This window comes from Rhinichthys klamathensis, unplaced genomic scaffold (assembly GCF_029890125.1).
Source record: "Rhinichthys klamathensis goyatoka isolate OS25496 unplaced genomic scaffold, OSU_Roscu_1.1 h1tg000059l_1, whole genome shotgun sequence".
NCBI lineage: Eukaryota > Metazoa > Chordata > Actinopteri > Cypriniformes > Leuciscidae > Rhinichthys > Rhinichthys klamathensis.
The window spans coordinates 10,521,069-10,540,783 of record NW_026606604.1 but is presented as its reverse complement, the minus strand read 5'-3'; the positions used below and the strand labels follow the sequence as shown (position 1 = coordinate 10,540,783).

The following is a 19,715-nucleotide window of genomic DNA, read 5'->3' as shown; positions in this document are numbered from 1 at the left end:
TTTAAAACAATGGGGCGGTACTTCCACCTACGTCCAGCGTGACCTTTCCAATGGGATTACGCAATGCCTGGCGCGTCGCAGACCACACACGATGAACAATTGTGGTTAAAAAGTATACATTTTTATTTTTTTCGAAAATTACTGATCGTTTCGCTAGATAAGACCCTATTCCTCAGCTGGGATCGTGCAGAGCCGTTTGAAGCTCTTCAAAGCCCTTTGAAACTGCATTGATTTGGACTTCAACAATTTGGTTCCCGTTGAAGTTCATTGTGTGGAGAAAAATCCTGAAATGTTTTCCTCAAAAAACGTAATTTCTTTTCCACTGAAGAAAGAAAGACATGAACATCTTGGGTGGCATTCGGGTGAGTAAATTATCAGGAAATTTTCATTTTGAGGTGAACTAATCCTTTAAGTGTACTTCAAGACAAATTTTGAATTGGTGGCATTTCAAACATATCTATCTATCTATCCATCCATCCATCTGATTTTTATCTGTTTATCTTATTTTACAGGCCATAAACCTTCAAACAAACTGCAGCCTAATTTCAAATTCTGTATCCTGTTTGCAAGCTTAACTCAAATATAATTTAAACTCAGGAAAAGGCATTCTCAGTTCAGCTCAATTGTGCTATAAACATTTCAACAGTTCAACTAAGTTTTAACTAACCTGCTTAACAAGATTCTCTTCATAACGTTCTCCTAAAAGAGAACAGATACAGTAGAAGAAGACAATCGTTTTCCACTAATGCTCGCTGTAGCTTCCCTTGTGGCAACACTGAGAATGCAACACATACTTATGTTGCTTTATGAACTGAGCTGAAACATTTCAGAACACAACAATGAATAAAATCGAGCTTGCTTTGATAAAGCTCTTTGATTTCATAGAGCTTGCATAGTGTTAAAGGTGCAATATTATAAAGGATAGTGAGTGACAGATCATTATCGGAAAAGAAAAGAATGTAAGACTTGGTTCTATGAATTGATTGTTGACTGGATGGAGGTCGATTGTAAGAAAGGGGTGAGGTTTAAGCAGATAATGATTAGAGAAGTTCGGCATACGTCACCAGAGAGAAGTCTGTCATTTCACTGAAGATCCAGTTATGACATTTTAATATACAATATACACTCACCTAAAGAATTATTAGGAACACCTGTTCAATTTCTCATTAATGCAATTATCTAATCAACCAATCACATGGCAGTTGCTTCAATGCATTTAGGGGTGTGGTCCTGGTCAAGACAATCTCCTGAACTCCAAACTGAATGTCAGAATGGGAAAGAAAGGTGATTTAAGCAATTTTGAGCGTGGCATGGTTGTTGGTGCCAGACGGGCCGGTCTGAGTATTTCACAATCTGCTCAGTTACTGGGATTTTCACGCACAACCATTTCTAGGGTTTGCAAAGAATGGTGTGAAAAGGGAAAAACATCCAGTATGCGGCAGTCCTGTGGGCGAAAATGCCTTGTTGATGCTAGAGGTCAGAGGAGAATGGGCCGACTGATTCAAGCTGATAGAAGAGCAACTTTGACTGAAATAACCACTCGTTACAACCGAGGTATGCAGCAAAGCATTTGTGAAGCCACAACACGCACAACCTTGAGGCGGATGGGCTACAACAGCAGAAGAACCCACCGGGTACCACTCATCTCCACTACAAATAGGAAAAAGAGGCTACAATTTGCAAGAGCTCACCAAAATTGGACAGTTGAAGACTGGAAAAATGTTGCCTGGTCTGATGAGTCTCGATTTCTGTTGAGACATTCAGATGGTAGAGTCATAATTTGGCGTAAACAGAATGAGAACATGGATTTGTCATGCCTTGTTACCACTGTACAGGCTGGTGGTGGTGGTGTAATGGTGTGGGGGATGTTTTCTTGGCACACTTTAGGCCCCTTAGTGCCAATTGGGCATCGTTTAAATGCCACGGCCTACCTGAGCATTGTTTCTGACCATGTCCATCCCTTTATGGCCACCATGTACCCATCCTCTGATGGCTACTTCCAGCAGGATAATGCACCATGTCACAAAGCTCGACTCATTTCAAATTGGTTTCTTGAACATGACAATGAGTTCACTGTACTAAAATGGCCCCCACAGTCACACCAGATCTCAACCCAAAAGAGCATCTTTGGGATGTGGTGGAACGGGAGCTTCGTGCCCTGGATGTGCATCCCACAAATCTCCATCAACTGCAAGACGCTATTCTATCAATATTGGCCAACATTTCTAAAGAATGCTTTCAGCACCTTGTTGAATCAATGCCACGTTGAATTAAGGCAGTTCTGTAGGCGAAAGGGGGTCAAACACAGTATTAGTATGGTGTTCCTAATAATCCTTTAGGTGAGTGTATAATAATGTCATAAATTGGGATTAAATCAGTCAATTCATATGGATTAGTTTTACAATCTCTTTATGAACTGTTTGAAGCGTCAAAATGGAACTTGCTTAGCTGTCAATGGAGGGACAGAAAGCTCTCAGATTTCATCAAAAAGATCTTCATTTGTGTTCTGAAGATGAACGAAAGTCTTATGAGTTTGGAACGACATGAGGGAGAGTAATTAATGACAGAATTTAAATTTTTGGGTGAACTATCCCTTTAAGTAAAAATGAGAGCGAGATACAACCACTATAGGGCTGAATTGATTCTGTCCTTCCTACTCATCCTCACCCTCGTCTGCTATAGTACAATGTGTAATTTAGTTATGATTCAAATCAGATCTTTTGAAATCTCAGTGATGGTGTATTCGGATAAAACGGTCCTTCCTCATGGATTTAAAGGGATCGTTTACCAAAAAATGAAGTGTAGCACTCAATGTAGTTCCAAACCTGTATGACTTTCTTCTGTGGAACACAAAAGATATTTAGAAAAATGTCTCAGCGTTTGTTTTTTGTCCATGCAATGAAAGCCAAGAGGGTGCAATGTAGCTTCTTCAAAATAACTTGTGTTCAACAGAAGTAAAAGATGACCGATTTGTTATTTTTGAGTGAACTAACCCTTTAACTGTCACTGTGATGTGCAACGATCAATGTATAATCCATACAGCAAAGGGAGCAGGAAAGATTCAATATGATCATTTGGGCGATTATGCAACCTGATATTATTTGGCGATGTATCATGGAGTGATGCGTAGGTCTCTTCTCGCGTCTCTTCATCCATTCATCCCTCAATTCTCTCTACACACCACCTCCTTTGCTGTCATCGCCTTCCTCAATATCCTTCCCCTGTCCTGTTTTTTTTATTCAGTCTATCATATGTTTTCCCCTCCCATCTCATTGGTTAATGTCTATGATGTTTCCATGTTGACCTCTCAAATCAAACTACTGTACACTTCCAGAGATCTACTTCCACCTCAAAAGCCTCTCCGTTCCGTCAGCTATCATTCCCAGACCCGTAAATCTCATTTTCCTGCAGAGGACGGACTTTTCCCTCTCGGATCACTTTAAGAGGGTCTTTCTCCCCGTCTGTCTCTCCAGCGGTCTCACTCTCTCTGCAGTCCGTGAAATGATGGAGAGACGGCATTCGCTCACACACTTACAGGAGTTCACATAGCTCGAGTCCATTACAGTGCATTAAAATCCACAGCAGCCATGCATCAAGACATGCATCTAGTATCTGTCTCTCTCTCTGCCTGTCTGTCCTTCCGACTCTGTGAACACTAGAGCAGAAAGTGCCTGATGAATATTGATTGTTTAAATGCAATCAAAACTGGAGCTTCAGCCTTTAGGGGGAACAAAACATGGACACAAACCTCTCAGTCAGTGTGAAGCCAGAACAGTTTGCTGTTTGTTAATGAAGCAGGAGGTAAATTGAGCATGAACTGCTTCATGATGGGAATAGATGGACCTCTTTAAGCCTACAGGAGAACGGTGATGCAACGCCACATACCTGCTGTGCTGTCTGTCCTCTCCACCCTCGGTTTATCTTTCAGTGTCTCTCAGCTGTCTTACGCAGCCTCGTCCTCCTTCATTTCTCCTGTAACACCCATCCTGATCTCTCTCTCTCTCTCTCTCTGTCTCAGATCCGTGTCTTCAGTTGGAATTGTCTGCACTAGCCTTCGTGGTGTGTGAGTGTGTGTGTGTGCAGGTCCGCATGGCACAAACCGAGCTCATCTGATATTCATATAAACCCCCACACCACCACCAGCACCCCCTCCTCCTCTTAAAGGTACAGTGAAGCAATACACACATATAGGCTGAGCAGGTTCACGGATTGAACCATCACGAGGAAAGAAGGGGGAGGGTTGATGGAAGGAAGAGGGGGAAATAAGGGATAATTGCAGGATAGCTACACTACATGAACTGAAGAGCTATACAGAAAAATTGAGAGAAGAATTGGAATAAAGATAATGGTCATCTCTAATCAAATGATTAATGACATACTGCACAAAAAATAAGTATAATTATTTATATAATAATATCATAATATATAATCTATTATAAGATAATAATAAAACAGAATCGAAACAAGTGTATTTAAGTAATTTATCTCAAATATATACCGGTAATCTATATAAAATATTTGTTTGCTGTATCAGTTTATTAATCTTTATTTATCAATACATTAACATAAATACTTGCCAAAAATTCAAATAGTATTTATATAAACAATATTTTTAATTAATTTAAAATATATTATAGAATTATATAATAGTACTAATATTTTAATCATATAAAATTAAATAAATACAAATTAAATAAATAGATTAAAATAAATATATTCAAAAAAAAAATGAAATAATTATATTAAACAAATGATACACAATCTAAGTAGTTACTTCTATAAAATAATATATTTTTAAATTGTTTAAAACATTATAGAATTATATATTAATACATACAAAATACATCTTTTGTAAATAAATTAAATACTTTATATAAAAAATATATAAAATGTTATAATTTAATTGCTAAAATAATTTATAGTAGCATGCACAGGCATGCAAAGGCACTTTGGACAGGACAGACGTGCGTAACAGAAGCTGAAATTCAATCCACTTCTGTCACTCTAAACTCTCAGAGTCATGTGTCATGAGCTTCAGAAGAGAGACAAACTATTCCATTTACATACAATACCAACCTCTCCAGAAATGCACTTGATTTTATCCTTAAAACAAACAGGAAATATGTAATGCTTCTGATCAGCATTACAGATCAGAGCTGAGGCCAGTTCCCTTTGAGTTAAGGCTTATTTTAATTTGAAAGGAAAGAAATGATCATAAGATCTCAGAATTAATTGGAATAATTAATCTAACTCCTGATCTTCCTCGAATGAAATTGATTTGAACCCATTTAGTGCACGGAGATTAAACTCCGAGGAGCTTCATGTGTTGTTCTCAGTCTGTGGCCTAGTTTCAGGAGTGCTTCACCTTGTAAACACCACGGTAAGCTAGAGTCTGCCGTGTGTTACTGTTAATGTGTGTGTATGATAAAAGTGTGTGTTTGTGAGTGTGTATTGTAAAAAGTTGGAGATTAAGCTTTTATGCAAGTTTGGGGACATTGTTCAACCTTAAATAAATCATACCTCATAAATAAGTAAAAGAGGTGACTGACCGGTTGAGTGCGGTAGGTATGGTGGAGCTACGGCAAGATGGGGAAGACAAAATACAGAGAGGACACAAAAGTCACAAGCCAAACAAATATAATGGCTGTTCAATATGAACAATGTGGAAAACATTTGAATTGTTTTCCATAAATACATCCCTACATGCCACAGTTTGTTTGCCATTATTTTATAATGGATTAATACATTATATAATACATTTGATCATAAACAATAGCAAATAATTTTTTTGTGATATTAAATTACCTTGATTTAACAATATCATTGGAATGAAAATTATAAGATAACTTTCTTTAATTTTTACTAGTACTGACTTCATGCATTACACTCTACAATTCATTTTCACCCTATATTGATATTTAATATTGTCAGAATAATGTGCCCTTCTCTGACTGACCGATTGATCACTGTCTTCTTTATTTACCCTTATAATATAGCATTAATATATGATTCATCAACAACTACAGTGAGGTGATCACCCCATTTACATTTGAATAAATTACCATCTAATTGTAAGCGAGTCATGCAAATCACTCACAGCATATATAGCCTATACATACTTAAGCCTGGACTGTTGACCTCACTTGAATATGAAAGGAATAATCTCCATGGCAACAACACAGTGGAGACCTGACAACTGATGTATTGGTGGTCAAGTTAACTGAAGCATACAGAAAAAAAAAAACATACACACACACATTGGGCTTCCATGTTTTACAGGGACTTTCCATAGACGATGATTTGTATACAGTACACTGAACTGTATCATTTTAATATGATTTAAAAGCTTTTCCTCATGGGGACCAAAATATGTCCATTTATTCCCCATAACATAGGGTTTACTAGGACCACAAACACACACACAATTAAAACTACTCAAATAAGTTAACACAAACACTTCATTTACTTATTTATCTTTACTTTAATTTGGGGTCATGATCATAATTAAACTACATACAAATAATCACAACTGTCTGTCAACCATCTGGAAAAAGTACTAAACAACAATAAAAATAGAGAAAACAAATAGAAAATACAGAATAAAGCAAATATTAACTGCCATCTATTATCTCAAATATCTGTATTATAAAATAAGAACCCATAAATTACACAGTGTTGAGCAAAAAAAAAAAACATAAAAATAATATTAATAAAAATAAATCTGCTACATTGACGCTTTCTTCTTCTGCAACTTCTAAGATGCATTAATATATCCCTGCATGTTTATGGCATAAATGAACAATTGAGAAGTCCTCGACAGGCCTCGTCATGTGCAGCTATTCAAAGCGCCAGTGCGCCACCTAGTGTTGAAGGAAGGAAGAGCAGGGAATTCCCACGTGCTTGTGCACTTTCCAGTGTAGAACAAAAAAAAATCCAGGATCTGGATAAAAGGATGATGCATACAAAATAGCTTGTAAACGAACTGTACAAAAAACTATTAGAGTATTTTTGGTTGAATAACCGACATTAAAGACCCGTACAAACCCAAAAGTGCGCTACAGGTGATTATTAGTATATAAAATATAAATATTAACACTGCGGAGTGTCCTGACATCCACTGTGAGTCATAAACTGAAAACTTTAATGGTCCAGAAACTGGTTCTGGGTCAGTTAGGTCTCAGTTTTAGGTTCAGAAAGTGCAATGCGAGTGCAGGGGTGTTTGAGACAAACAGGCAAGATGCCGCGGTTGATCTGGTAAAACTCCACCAACTGCAGCAGATCCGTAAACAGTGTGAGGCCTTCATCCATAGTGCATACGATTCCTCCCTCCTCCACCAACTACAGAGATACAGAGAAAAACACAACAAGATGAAGAGGTCTCATGTATGCAACTACAGTTTCAACTGTCCAAACAGAGATGTTTGCAAACCTGATGCACAATGAGAAATAATGACTTACGGGAACGATGATGTAGTGTTTGGTCTTCATTTTATAACACAAGGACAACACAAAGCACATAGTGTGCATGTTACTGTCACGAATCAAAAACATCCTGCAGAGAACGGAGAAAACCATATAAATACAACTTTACAGTGCAAACGTACATAAGCAAAAAAACTCGAGATGATTCTTACCCGTCCACCTGACCCTGCTCCTCCAATAGCTTTTCAGCTTCAGCACGAGACAAGCCCCCATGGAACCACGGCTGAACCCGATTAACCTCTGTAGATACACACACACGTATACAGAAAGATTTGACTAATGAGAGATTCTTTCTTGTTGCTTAAATGTTGTAATTTAACACGATGTTGACGTGAGACGCACCGTTGAGATGTGGAATGTGACCTTTGGTGGGTAAATTGTGGCGTAGCGCTTCTCTCTTCTGAAGTACAAAAACACACCATTAAAGAAAAATGTCTACATTTAATTTTCATAATTTATTGGAAATTAAATAACTCAGTTTGATTTTTAACTGTATATATTTTTTATTTAATAAATAATTTCATTTTAACCTAAAAAAAAATTGTTCAGCAAGGTTAAATCGATCAAAAGTGACAGTAAAGAAATTTAAACCGTTACAAAAGATTTATATTTCAAATTGCAAAAGATTTTTTTTTTCTATACATCAAAGAATCCTGGAAAAAAAATTATCACAGTTTCCACAAAAATACGAAGTAGTACAACTTTTTTTTCAACGATAATAATAATCAGAAATGTTTCTTGAGCAGCAAATCAGCATATTAGAATGATTTCTGACTGGAGTAATGATGTCTAAAAATGTAGCTTTAATCACAGGCATAAATTACATTTTAAGTTAACACATGCAATAAAATAGAATAGAAAACAGTTATTTTAAATGGTAATATTTCACAATATTACTGTTTTTACAGTGAGCAGAAGAGACTTCTTTCAAAAACATTAAAATATTTCACCAACCCTAAACATTTGAAAGATATATTTTATCGTTCAATCATTGAAATATTTTAAGTATTATGCTCACCAAAAACAGTATATATATATATATATAAATATATATATATATATATATATTAGGGCTGTCAAATTATTAATCGTGATTAATCACATCCAAAATAAAAGTTTTTTTTACATAATATATGTGGGTGCATTGTGTATAATTATTTTATATATATAAATACACACACATGCTTGTATATATTTAAGAAATATTTTCATGTATATACTGTATATAGATTTATATATAATTTATTATATATAAATATTTTATATATAAATTATATTTTTTTCTTAAATATAAATGCATGTGTGTGTATTTATATATATATACAAAATAATTATACACAGTGCACCCACATATATTATGTAAAAAAAAAAACTTTTATTTTGGATGTGATTAATCACGATTAATCATTTGACAGCCCTAATATATATATATATACACACGCTCACCTAAAGGATTATTAGGAACACCATACTAATATTGTGTTTGACCCCCTTTCGCCTTCAGAACTGCCTTAATTCCACGTGGCATTGATTCAACAAGGTGCTGAAAGCATTCTTTAGAAATGTTGGCCAATATTGATAGAATAGCATCTTGCAGTTGATGGAGATTTGTGGGATGCACATCCAGGGCACGAAGCTCCCGTTCCACCACATCCCAAAGATGCTCTATTGGGTTGAGATCTGGTGACTGTGGGGGCCATTTTAGTACAGTGAACTCATTGTCATGTTCAAGAAACCAATTTGAAATGATACAAGCTTTGTGACATGGTGCATTATCCTGCTGGAAGTAGCCATCAGAGGATGGGTACATGGTGGCCATAAAGGGATGGACATGGTCAGAAACAATGCTCAGGTAGGCCGTGGCATTTAAACGATGCCCAATTGGCACTAAGGGGCCTAAAGTGTGCCAAGAAAACATCCCCCACACCATTACACCACCACCACCAGCCTGCACAGTGGTAACAAGGCATGATGGACCCATGTTCTCATTCTGTTTACGCCAAATTATGACTCTACCATCTGAATGTCTCAACAGAAATCGAGACTCATCAGACCAGGCAACATTTTTCCAGTCTTCAACTGTCCAATTTTGGTGAGCTCTTGCAAATTGTAGTCTCTTTTTCCTATTTGTAGTGGAGATGAGTGGTACCCGGTGGGGTCTTCTGCTGTTGTAGCCCATCCGCCTCAAGGTTGTGTGTGTTGTGGCTTTACAAATGCTTTGCTGCATACCTCGGTTGTAACGAGTGGTTATTTCAGTCAAAGTTGCTCTTCTATCAGCTTGAATCAGTCGGCCCATTCTCCTCTGACCTCTAGCATCAACAAGGCATTTTCGCTCACAGGACTGCCACATACTGGATGTCTTTCCCTTTTCACACCATTCTTTGTAAACCCTAGAAATGGTTGTGCGTGAAAATCCCAGTAACTGAGCAGATTGTGAAATACTCAGACCGGCCCGTCTGGCACCAACAACCATGCCACGCTCAAAATTGCTTAAATCACCTTTCTTTCCCATTCTGACATTCAGTTTGGAGTTCAGGAGATTGTCTTGACCCGGACTACACCCCTAAATGAATTGAAGCAACTGCTATGTGATTGGTTGATTAGATAATTGCATTAATGAGAAATTGAACAGGTGTTCCTAATAATCCTTTAGGTGAGTGTATATATATATATTCATGAGAATATGGTGAATTCAGGATGATTGTGTAATTTTATCCCATCATCTCAATGGCAAAACGTGTCCCAGTCAACCCGAGATATATGCACACATTCTATTATTTACTGAATATACTGTATATAATAGAATATATATTATATATATTTTCTATTATTTAAACTTCGTCACAGGACAGAAAACTGTGCTCACACGAATATTATGCAAACTCTTGCTTATTATAAATGCATAACAACTGATCTGGGAGGTGTTCACAGCATGTTTCAGCACTGTCTAGCATGAATTCAGTTTACAAAATGGATTTCCCTCGAGCACATACACATACACACCCGCCAGTTGTGTCCTTCCTCCTGCTCTGCATTCTGGGCCTCGTGTGGGTTCTGGATCACTCGTCCGCCGCTCTTCCCTGAAAAATCCATGGCAACCATCGACGACTCCATGTCTGTAAACTAATGATGACACAGTGGAGGAAGACAACACGTGTGATGAAGATTGGAAGGGAAGATCAGTGAATAACAAAGGCAAGCTAACATATGATATCAGAATATAGTGCACAAGTTGTATGGATTACTTTTAGGGCTAGGCTTTTATGGAGATTGAGGGATGTTTACTGTACCTTAGAGTCTTGAAATCTCTGAAGACGGGCGCTGGACTGGACGAGCTGGTAATTACACTGGAGATGATTCCCATGCTAAAACACATACACACACACACTCACTCAAATGTCTTTCATTAAAGGTTGCAGACGGAACATTCTTAGCGAGTCTGTGTGTGTTCAATGTTCATGTACCTTAAACAATCTGAAGGCTGTGACCCAGCACGTCCGACTCTGCTCACTGTCGGCACACATCAGCTTCAAATCCTGACAGCGAAACTTGTCTTTTGAGGCCTAGCAAACAAATACATGCACATTTACATGTTCATTCAAGTGTCTACATGAGGAAATACCATAGAATTCTATTGCTGTTATGTAAAGCTAATTCTAATTATTATAGCTCTGACCAATCAGAGCAGAGCAGACTCTTGGAAAGGAGGAGTTTAGAGAGACTGAAACCTTTATTGGACCATTTCAGACACTTTGAGACAAGAGCTGATGCTGCAATGTATATTATGAGAAAATTCAAGTGTTTTTTTTACCTTGGATGCATGTAAAATTATTGTAGGAGCCTCCAAAACAAAATTAGGAATCTTTAAAATAGCATAATAGGGGCACTATAAACAAATTTCTTTATTTATGAATCGCTTTCATTTTAGCATGAATTACTGCGATTAATGATCTCTTATTGGTCACTGTGAATTCCCTAAAACTAAAAACATTTTCATTACATCAACATTTTCGCTAATTCAAAGATATAATAGAACATAAGATGAAAAACTCACACAAAATAACCTAACTGAAATAAAATGAGCTTAAGTTAAAATACTAAAAAATCACTAAAAATGTAAAGGTAAAAAAAACTTGATATGAATAAATACTATGCTTCTATAAAACTGATGCTAAAACGACACTGATTCTCTGTTCCTGCTGCTTACTTTAATGCAGAAGACGTATGGTTCTGGAGCCCCGTAAAGTTTACGGCCATTGAAGACTGTAAACACATCCAGATCTTGCAGATCTCCGACAAACTGCAGGTGTCGAGGGTCCTGCAAACATACATATGCATCCAAATTTGATATGCATGTTTATGTGTATATATACACTATACTGAAGTCATTTTTCAAATAGAGCGCCGCGTTTGTGTTTGTGTGCGGCACCTTTGATTGCCCTTTGTTGGAGCAGTACAGTCCAGACCGTCGTAAAACAAAATAGAGTTTCTTCCAGGATTTTTTCGAACCCTCTCTCACACGGATAAAGTCTTGAATCTCTGGACAGGTACCACAGTTCAACAAATTCTTTAAGAGAGACAGACATTTACTGGTTTTAATGAAGATGTTTATGTAGACTTGATGTTTTTAAAAGCTCTAGATTCCTCATACCTGCACCCGCTTTGATGGTGTCGTGCCTTTAGTGACATCAGCGCTATCACAGATCATGTGCTCTGGGAAAAATGACTGCATAATGGGGTGGGGGGGGGGGGGGGGGAACAAACACTTAAAAACACTAATATTTTCTATTTGACCATCTTCACTCAGAAATGCGTCACATCGTAGAAGTAAAATGGATTGTGATTGTACTTTCATTAAAATGGCATCATGCTGAATGTTATCATGCTAAATGTTGAATATTTTTTAGACAAATTTCTGGGTGATGATGAAGAGGCTTCATACCGAAGGTTTATTGAAGAACTCGTACTTGGCGTAGTTTTTGCGGAAGATCAGTTTAGTGTCGCTGTTTTCAGGCCAGGATGACTGTACCTTCACCACACGCTCATGGTCTTCCAGACAGCGTTCTGAAAAAAAAACAATTCGCAATGCAAGTGTGAATGCAAAGGCTCCTACACACTCACAATAGCATATAGCACTTATTTATGTCTGTCTATCACCTACGGTCCTTGAACACAATAGTTCATAAAGGAGGACACGATTTAAGCTTTTAGTGTGAGAAAAACAAATGGTTAATTTTTCAAATGAATCAATACATTTCCTGAATGAAATTCAAACAAATTCAAATAAAAAGTATATAAAATATTAATAAATGGTTTAAATGAAATTTAAACTAATTGAATTAAAACTAATTCAACTGAATTCAAAAATTATATAAATATTAAGAAACAGATGGTTGATTTTTAAAAATTCAATACATTTCTTAAATTAAATTCAAACAAATTATATAAAATGTTAAGAAACATGGTTAATTGGTTAAATGGTTAATTTTATTAAATTAAAATAGTATTTAAATTCTCTGGATTTAGAACAAAAAAAAAGCTAAAATCTTTTAATATTATTAATATTAGAATTATTAAATTAAATTAATTATTAAACACATTTTTACCAATTAAACTGTCATACATAAACTTTATTGATATCAGACATTACAAAATGTCATTTCTAAAACGAAAGGTTCATCAAACCCAACACCTGTCAAAAGCGTAACTAAAGCTATTATAAAAGCCTGTATAACATGTTGGCTGGGTTGCTTTCAGTGCTATTTTCCACACAACAGCCCTAGGCCAGATTTCTCTCAGCAAAGAATCAATCAATTCAAAAACACAATAAGACATGTCAGTATTTCACTTTAGAAACAAGCTGGCATTTGAAATGGCATTTAGTGGATTTTGTCCAAACAATGAGTCATGAACGTGCAATGAATATACGGTATGTATGTGAATGTGAATTCATATGAATAAAACACTAGAAGGTCATTTATTTTGCAGTGAAAAATCAAGTGAATGCAAACAACAGAGTGCATGCAAAGCAGCAACCCACTGTTTTACAATTGAAACATTTCTAGGTGAATGATGCCATTTTACACTGCATTATGAAACTATTTATGTTAAGTTCAATTATGGAAGATCACAGGAGAGTAGTGAAAGTGTATCAGTAATTGCATTGTTGTTTAGTACCATCCTCGTATATCTTACCCAGGCCCAAAGCAGAGTGATGTTCTATGAGGGCCCAGCTCTCCTCGTCCATACAGTGGATGCTCTGCGCTAACTTCTGACAAACCATACGTGCTGTCACTTCAGATGACACCAAGAACGAACGACTGTGTTTGGCGTCCCCAAAAATCCGAATCACCTTCGAACACACATACACAAGAAGCTCATCATTAATCTGTCAGGAACTAAGATGCAAACAAATGCATCTGACATTCCATGTTTCAATTTGTTTAAGGTCATTCACTTTTTTCAGTTACAAAGAAAGTGATTGAGTTTTTCTTGAGAAGGTTATCAACTCCCAGGCCCAGTTAAGCGTGTGTACATGCACGTTGTTTTTCCCCATGGCGTGTCATAGCGCTTGTCAGCACCTAATATGATTCCTGCCAAGGGTGTCACCGATTACAGCATCCAGCCATACTTACATGTGTGGGGCCTTTATAGCCGAGAGATCCGGTCTGCACCGGGGAGTGCTTCGGACTGCACAGCTCCGGAAACGGATTGGGAATCAAAGGTGCAGATGAAGCTCGAAATTCTTCTTTTGATGGAAAACTAGAATCACTAGACCAGGAAGAAGAAGAAGAAGAAGAAAGCATCACAAATATGTCAACACATTTTATTGCCGTGAACCGTGATCTGACATATATACAGTACCACCGAAACAGGATTTTGTTTTTGTTTTCATAACAGGCAAGTCGTTAAAAGACCAGCAGGGTCAATCTTGCTTTCAGGATTACTTTCAATTTACCTTGGAATGCGTATAAGCTATTACACAAAAGTAAATATATATATATATATATATATTAAATTAAATAACATTATTTGTGTAAAAACAAATTAAATCAACAAAATTGCATCTTTAAAATCAACTTGGAACTGTTTGAAACTGTTTAGACACTATTGCTAGTTATAAAATAACATAAACATTCACAATAAGATCAAGAATGTTTGCTAAAAGTAAGTTGTGCCAATCTTGATTCCATGTTGACATTAAATTCAACTAGGAACTGCTTATAAACTATTACTATAGTTTCAAATTAATTAAATTTAATAATATAAAATAAATTATATTATATAATAAAGTAATTTATACTAAATGAACTAATAATTTATGTTAAACTAAATTAAATCAACAGAATTACACATTTAAATGCAACTTTGAACTGTTTGAAAGAGTTTACTTTTAGACACAGTAATAAAATAAAATAAAAAACCAGCAATGTGTACACACATACTCAAGTAAATATATAATTAAGCCAATATTGATTTTATGTTGACTTTAAATTTGACTTGAAACTGCTTATAAACTATTATTGCAAGTTTAAAAGGAAAGAAAAGAAAAGACCAAAAGATATATATAAAAAAAAAATCACAATAAGACCAATAATATGTCTAATAAATTAGACACAATCTAAACTTTAAATTACACTTGGAACGGTTTATAAACTATTGCAACTATATGACAAAAATGTGAATTTATTTAAATAATATTTAATAACATAAATTATAATAAATAAAGTAAATTATTCAATGAAATAAAAAATTGTATGTAAAATATAAATAAAGTTATTTATAAAAATAAGAATTACATCATTGCTGTTTTTTTATTTTTTATTATTGTAGGTCAGTTTGTATTTTTAAAAAGATTTTCAACCAATACAATCAGCACCAAGTGCCACAAGTTACCTGTGGGCGTTTCTCGTGGTCAGAGGGATCGATCGAGGTGTCGACATCTGAAGGTTTGGGGATGATGGAGAACATTTGACAGACACTGAATCACTGGACATCGTCTCAGCCGTTGACCTCTTAATAAACTCTTCCCCCTCTGTGCTACAGTCTTTCTCCATCACTGCAGAGAGAGACAGCACAAACACAAGTGAACGATCACTTCACCACTTCCAGGTGTGATTCATGTACTACTGCTGCTACTATACACCAACCACGTGTTGCAAGACTCACAAAACGTACTAACTTTCCCTTCCCAAAATAGATCTTTATTCAACACGGCAGAACCTGATTTTCAGCCAAGAACACCAAGAGAACAATTACGTGTCAATAATGTGTAAGCGAGTGTTTAGGTTACACCTTTCACAATGGTTTCTTATTAGTCTTTTATTGGCGGTTGCTAAAGGAGACAGAATTGTTGACTGTCTGATCACACAAGAACTTGTGAACCAGGAATCTGGCACTGAAACTCAACCATTCACCTCTTAAACCAGCAAACACACACTCCATAATAAACAAATGCTTGTCGACACACTTCTCAGCAAGGCAAAGTGCTTTGACATATAAAAGCAAATCAACCGATCACACGTTCTAACCTTCATGCAACTACACACATTACACACAATTCCTTTCTTTTCTGTATCGAACACACTCGAAAACTATCTTGCACCTGTCAAATTAAAAGGGTGATGTCACTCTCGGGCGAATAAGGCTCAATTGTCCATTAACAAAGCTGCGGGCTCTACTTACATCCAAAAACAAAGGTGGTAAACCACACAGACCCCATTTTCATGCTCAAAGAGAAAAGAGGATTTGTGGATTTCTCTTAAACGTGCATCAGAAACCAGGAGACTAGCAGTTCAGAGAGGTTGCATGTTGAACAAAGTCAATGTGGCGCACAAGCCAACAGCTTGGAGGAATGAAAGCAAAGTGCGAGCTCCACACCTGTCGCTCCGTCCGCTGCATGATGCGCTGACAAACAAAGATCCTGTTTATTCTGCTTTGAACTGTTGTTTTGTCACCTAAAATGATGTTTCAAAAGTATAATACAGCCTATAGTAGGACTATAATATCGTTTAATGTAGCATTGCTCGACAAAGGATGAGAAAAACTGGCTTCCATCAATAAAAAGTAAACAAAATTAAATAATATTATTACTACTCAGTTCAGTTATTCAGTGTAACAACCCTGAAACAAATAATACTCAAAATTCGAGAGCAGTTTTCAAAAACTTTTTTTTTTTCTTTTCTTTTTTTACGGTAATGGCCAAAGAGAAAATTGACATCTTTACCATTCATTCAAATTATTAAAAATTTGTTAAAGATTTTGTAAACATATTGCGTAGTTATGCTTGGAGTCAATGTTTAATTTGCGATAACGCATCGTTTTTATCCAGGCTGTCATACAAAGAAATTAAAGGCACAATATGTAGGTTTTCGCCACAAGAGGGCGCAGTTTCCAACAATAACAAAGGCGTAGGTTGATGACGCAGTGATGAGCTGAATGATGGGACTTGCTGTCAAGCTGATTGATCTAATAATGTTTATGGATGAGTGCAAACATTCATGTTTTTTAACATTACAGTGGTATGAAGCAGGTCGCGATTGCTAAAGAGACAGATATCACACGCGAGTCCCGCGGATATAAAGGAATAAGGACATTTAATTCTACCGAACTACCCGCAAGTGCTGGATTACTCACACAGGTCAGTTTATTAGACGAAATAAACTTGTGAGGTAACGCAGCGCTGCTTCACTTGGTCTAACGTTACACTATCACACTAAATGGCATTTAAATGTGTGTTGAAAGTTATAATTTTATACTACGTGTTAGTTCGTTTGCTATACGAAACTAGCAGTAAGCTAGATCAACATTAGAATAACATACTGACCATATTCTAACATTTCATCATGTTGAGCTAACGTTATATAACATTGATTTGTTTTATGTACATTTGCTCACCTGTCTAATAAAGCTGTCAAGTCGTGACTCGTGAAGTCCAAGTTAGTCGCGGACGCTAGCTCTCGGCATCTCAAAAACGCCACGCTGATATTGATCCTTATTTTAGTTCTCCTTGTTTGTCCCAAAGTCTGCTTGCCATGGTCTATGTTTGATAGAAACAAGAACTGCGTGCCGCTAACGTTACGCACTACGCAGTTGTCCATGTCTGTCGCCATGGTTACGTCATGGCTATGGCAGTATGAACGGAAACCGAGGATAGCGTGGATATTGCGTCATTGACAGGCGACATTTTTTTCCGGGACGGCCACTTATTTAAAATTGGAATTTCTCTGAAATAAAAAATCTTTGGAGACTTTTGGACTATTGTAAGTACACAACTGCAGAAAATATATCACACTGTGCATGTGATTTTTGGATATTTTCTTAAAAAATTCTTACATATTGTACCTTTAAGAACACATGCAAAAAACAAGAGAGAACGAAACTGATTATGTTGTAATCAATGTAATAAAAACTGAAGCTGTAGTTTACCCAAAAAATGTGTCAGATAAATACCTTAACCAAGTGTTTTGTTCTTCCCTCATATTTAAAAAATATTAAATATTTTCCTCATATTTTGATGATTTCATCAAACTTTAAAACAAATCACCAAACCAATCCTCTCTAGAAATCTCTTTTGGCCACTAAATAGGCCTATGTCATATTGGATATTATTCAACATTATCATTAATATTAGGCTATTAAAGTCGCTAATATTATTATTTTAAGAACAAGTATTACTATATTATGTAATAAAACTGCATCTTTAGTAATTGGCGATTTTCATTAGCAATTTAATCGGTTTTATGTCTTCTCTATTCTTTTCACTGTTCTAATGTAGGCTTTAGGTTAATGGTCAAAAACAGTAGTCTTTATCAACATTTATGGCATTCGTACTAACTAAAAAGTACCATGTAGGCTATTGCGTAAACTGAACCACAGTTTGACATAGAAATGATTTTTTATTGAATGAACCCTGTCATTCTTTGACATGGAATATAAAGTAGCCTACCGTTGAAGCGTAGCAGTTGTGTAATCAGAACTCAAGCAAAACATAATTCTTCTCACTAACCTTTGAATATACAATTAGGACAATAAGGACATATATTTATGAACAGCTCAGGGTCACAATTTAGATCATGAATCGGAGACTTGTACGGTTAACAGTTTGGTTTCTGTTCCGAGGAGTTGTTGACATGGTGTAGCTAATACAAAATAGAGTAAATACACGTGTAAAAGGCTCACCTAAATGTAAACTGTCCACTTGTTGTTGTTGTAGTTGTACTATTGAACTCTGGTATCAGTTTACGGCGACAAGCAGAAGTTGTAGGCTAGTGTTTGTAGAGTATTTCATCCAGCCGGCAAGAGGAACCACCTCTTTACTCCCGTCGAGTTTCGTGTGAAAACAGAAAACACCTCACACGTGGGCGGAGCTCATGAACACACACAGCTGCAGGAAGGGCAGGTAAAGTTCATGCCTACACACACTTAACAGACAGGTTGGTGATGAGGTCATGCTGGTCCTTCTACTTACTCATTTGTAACAGGGTGCTTCAACTTGATTCTTGTCATTTCCTTTCAGATTTTTTTTTAAAGAGAGAGTTCACCCAAAATTATCATTCTGTCATCATTTACTCACCTTCATGTCAAGCCAAACCTGTATACAGGGCCTAAAACTAACTTTTTGCCACACCTGCCAATGCAGTGACTTAAAGGGATAATTCACCCAAAAATTAAAAGTCATTAAAATGTCTTATTCCCTTATGTTGTTCCAACCCTGTAGGAGTTTCTTTCTTCTGTTGAACACGAAAGAAGATATTTTGAAGAATGTTGGTAATCACAGACAGTTGACCGTGGCCATTGACTTCCATCGTTTTTTCCTATGGAAGTCAATGGCTGCCATCAATTATCTGTGGTTACCAACATTCTTTTTTTCTTTGTCCTTTTTTGTTTGATTAACATTAAAAACACAAACAGCAGCAGGAATGGCTGCTGTCACTTTAAGGATTGATAATGACACATCTCATTTATCGTTTACGTTCACTTAGACTTAACCTAGCCTACTATGTTTGCTAGGATACTACAGAAGCGTTTTGCATTCACTTGAAGAAAAAAAATCTACTCTGTTTTTCTGAATTAATGAGTTAATTATCTCAGAATTGCGAGATAATTTTTCATGGAAAAAAGGTTTTTGCTGTTTTTCTGAATTAACGAGTTAATTATCTCAGAATTACAAGATAATTTTTCATGGAAAAAAAGTTTTTGCTCAGTTTTTCTGAATTAACGAGTTAATTATC

At 36.2% G+C, this 19,715-nt stretch overlaps 2 protein-coding genes across 5 annotated transcripts in view; both read right to left on the bottom strand.

Moving 5' to 3' along the window:
- srcin1b (SRC kinase signaling inhibitor 1b) overlaps window positions 1-4,074 on the bottom strand; it is a 57,180-nt gene extending 53,106 nt beyond the window's left edge. For all 4 annotated transcript variants that reach the window (XM_056249385.1, XM_056249388.1, XM_056249386.1 and 1 more), the window contains exon 1: window positions 3,886-4,074. The gene's annotated coding sequence lies outside the window, so the exon portion shown is untranslated. The remainder of the gene's footprint in view (window positions 1-3,885) is intronic.
- A 2,387-nt stretch (window positions 4,075-6,461) lies between these two features.
- grb7 (growth factor receptor bound protein 7) lies at window positions 6,462-18,685 on the bottom strand. The gene is made up of 15 exons (XM_056249384.1): window positions 18,664-18,685; window positions 15,379-15,541; window positions 14,118-14,253; window positions 13,678-13,834; window positions 12,425-12,546; window positions 12,134-12,208; window positions 11,912-12,049; window positions 11,690-11,800; window positions 10,947-11,045; window positions 10,773-10,847; window positions 10,486-10,605; window positions 7,825-7,882; window positions 7,635-7,722; window positions 7,459-7,552; window positions 6,462-7,338 (listed from the first exon to the last, which is right to left on the bottom strand). Exons 2-15 carry the CDS (start codon window positions 15,537-15,539, stop codon window positions 7,171-7,173), a joined length of 1,602 nt encoding a protein of 533 aa, XP_056105359.1. The 5' UTR covers window positions 15,540-15,541; window positions 18,664-18,685; the 3' UTR covers window positions 6,462-7,170.
- Between the last annotated feature and the right edge of the window lie 1,030 nt (window positions 18,686-19,715).

Coding starts and splice junctions, on each gene's coding strand:
- grb7 (XM_056249384.1), bottom strand. CDS start 15,539: ATGGAGAAAGACTGTAGCACAGAGGGGGAAGAGTTTATTAAGAGGTCA. Junction 11,801..11,911: donor CCAACAAAGGGCAATCAAAG/GTGCCGCACACA, acceptor GTATGTTTGCAG/GACCCTCGACACCTGCAGTT. Junction 7,723..7,824: donor TCACATTCCACATCTCAACG/GTGCGTCTCACG, acceptor GTGTATCTACAG/AGGTTAATCGGGTTCAGCCG.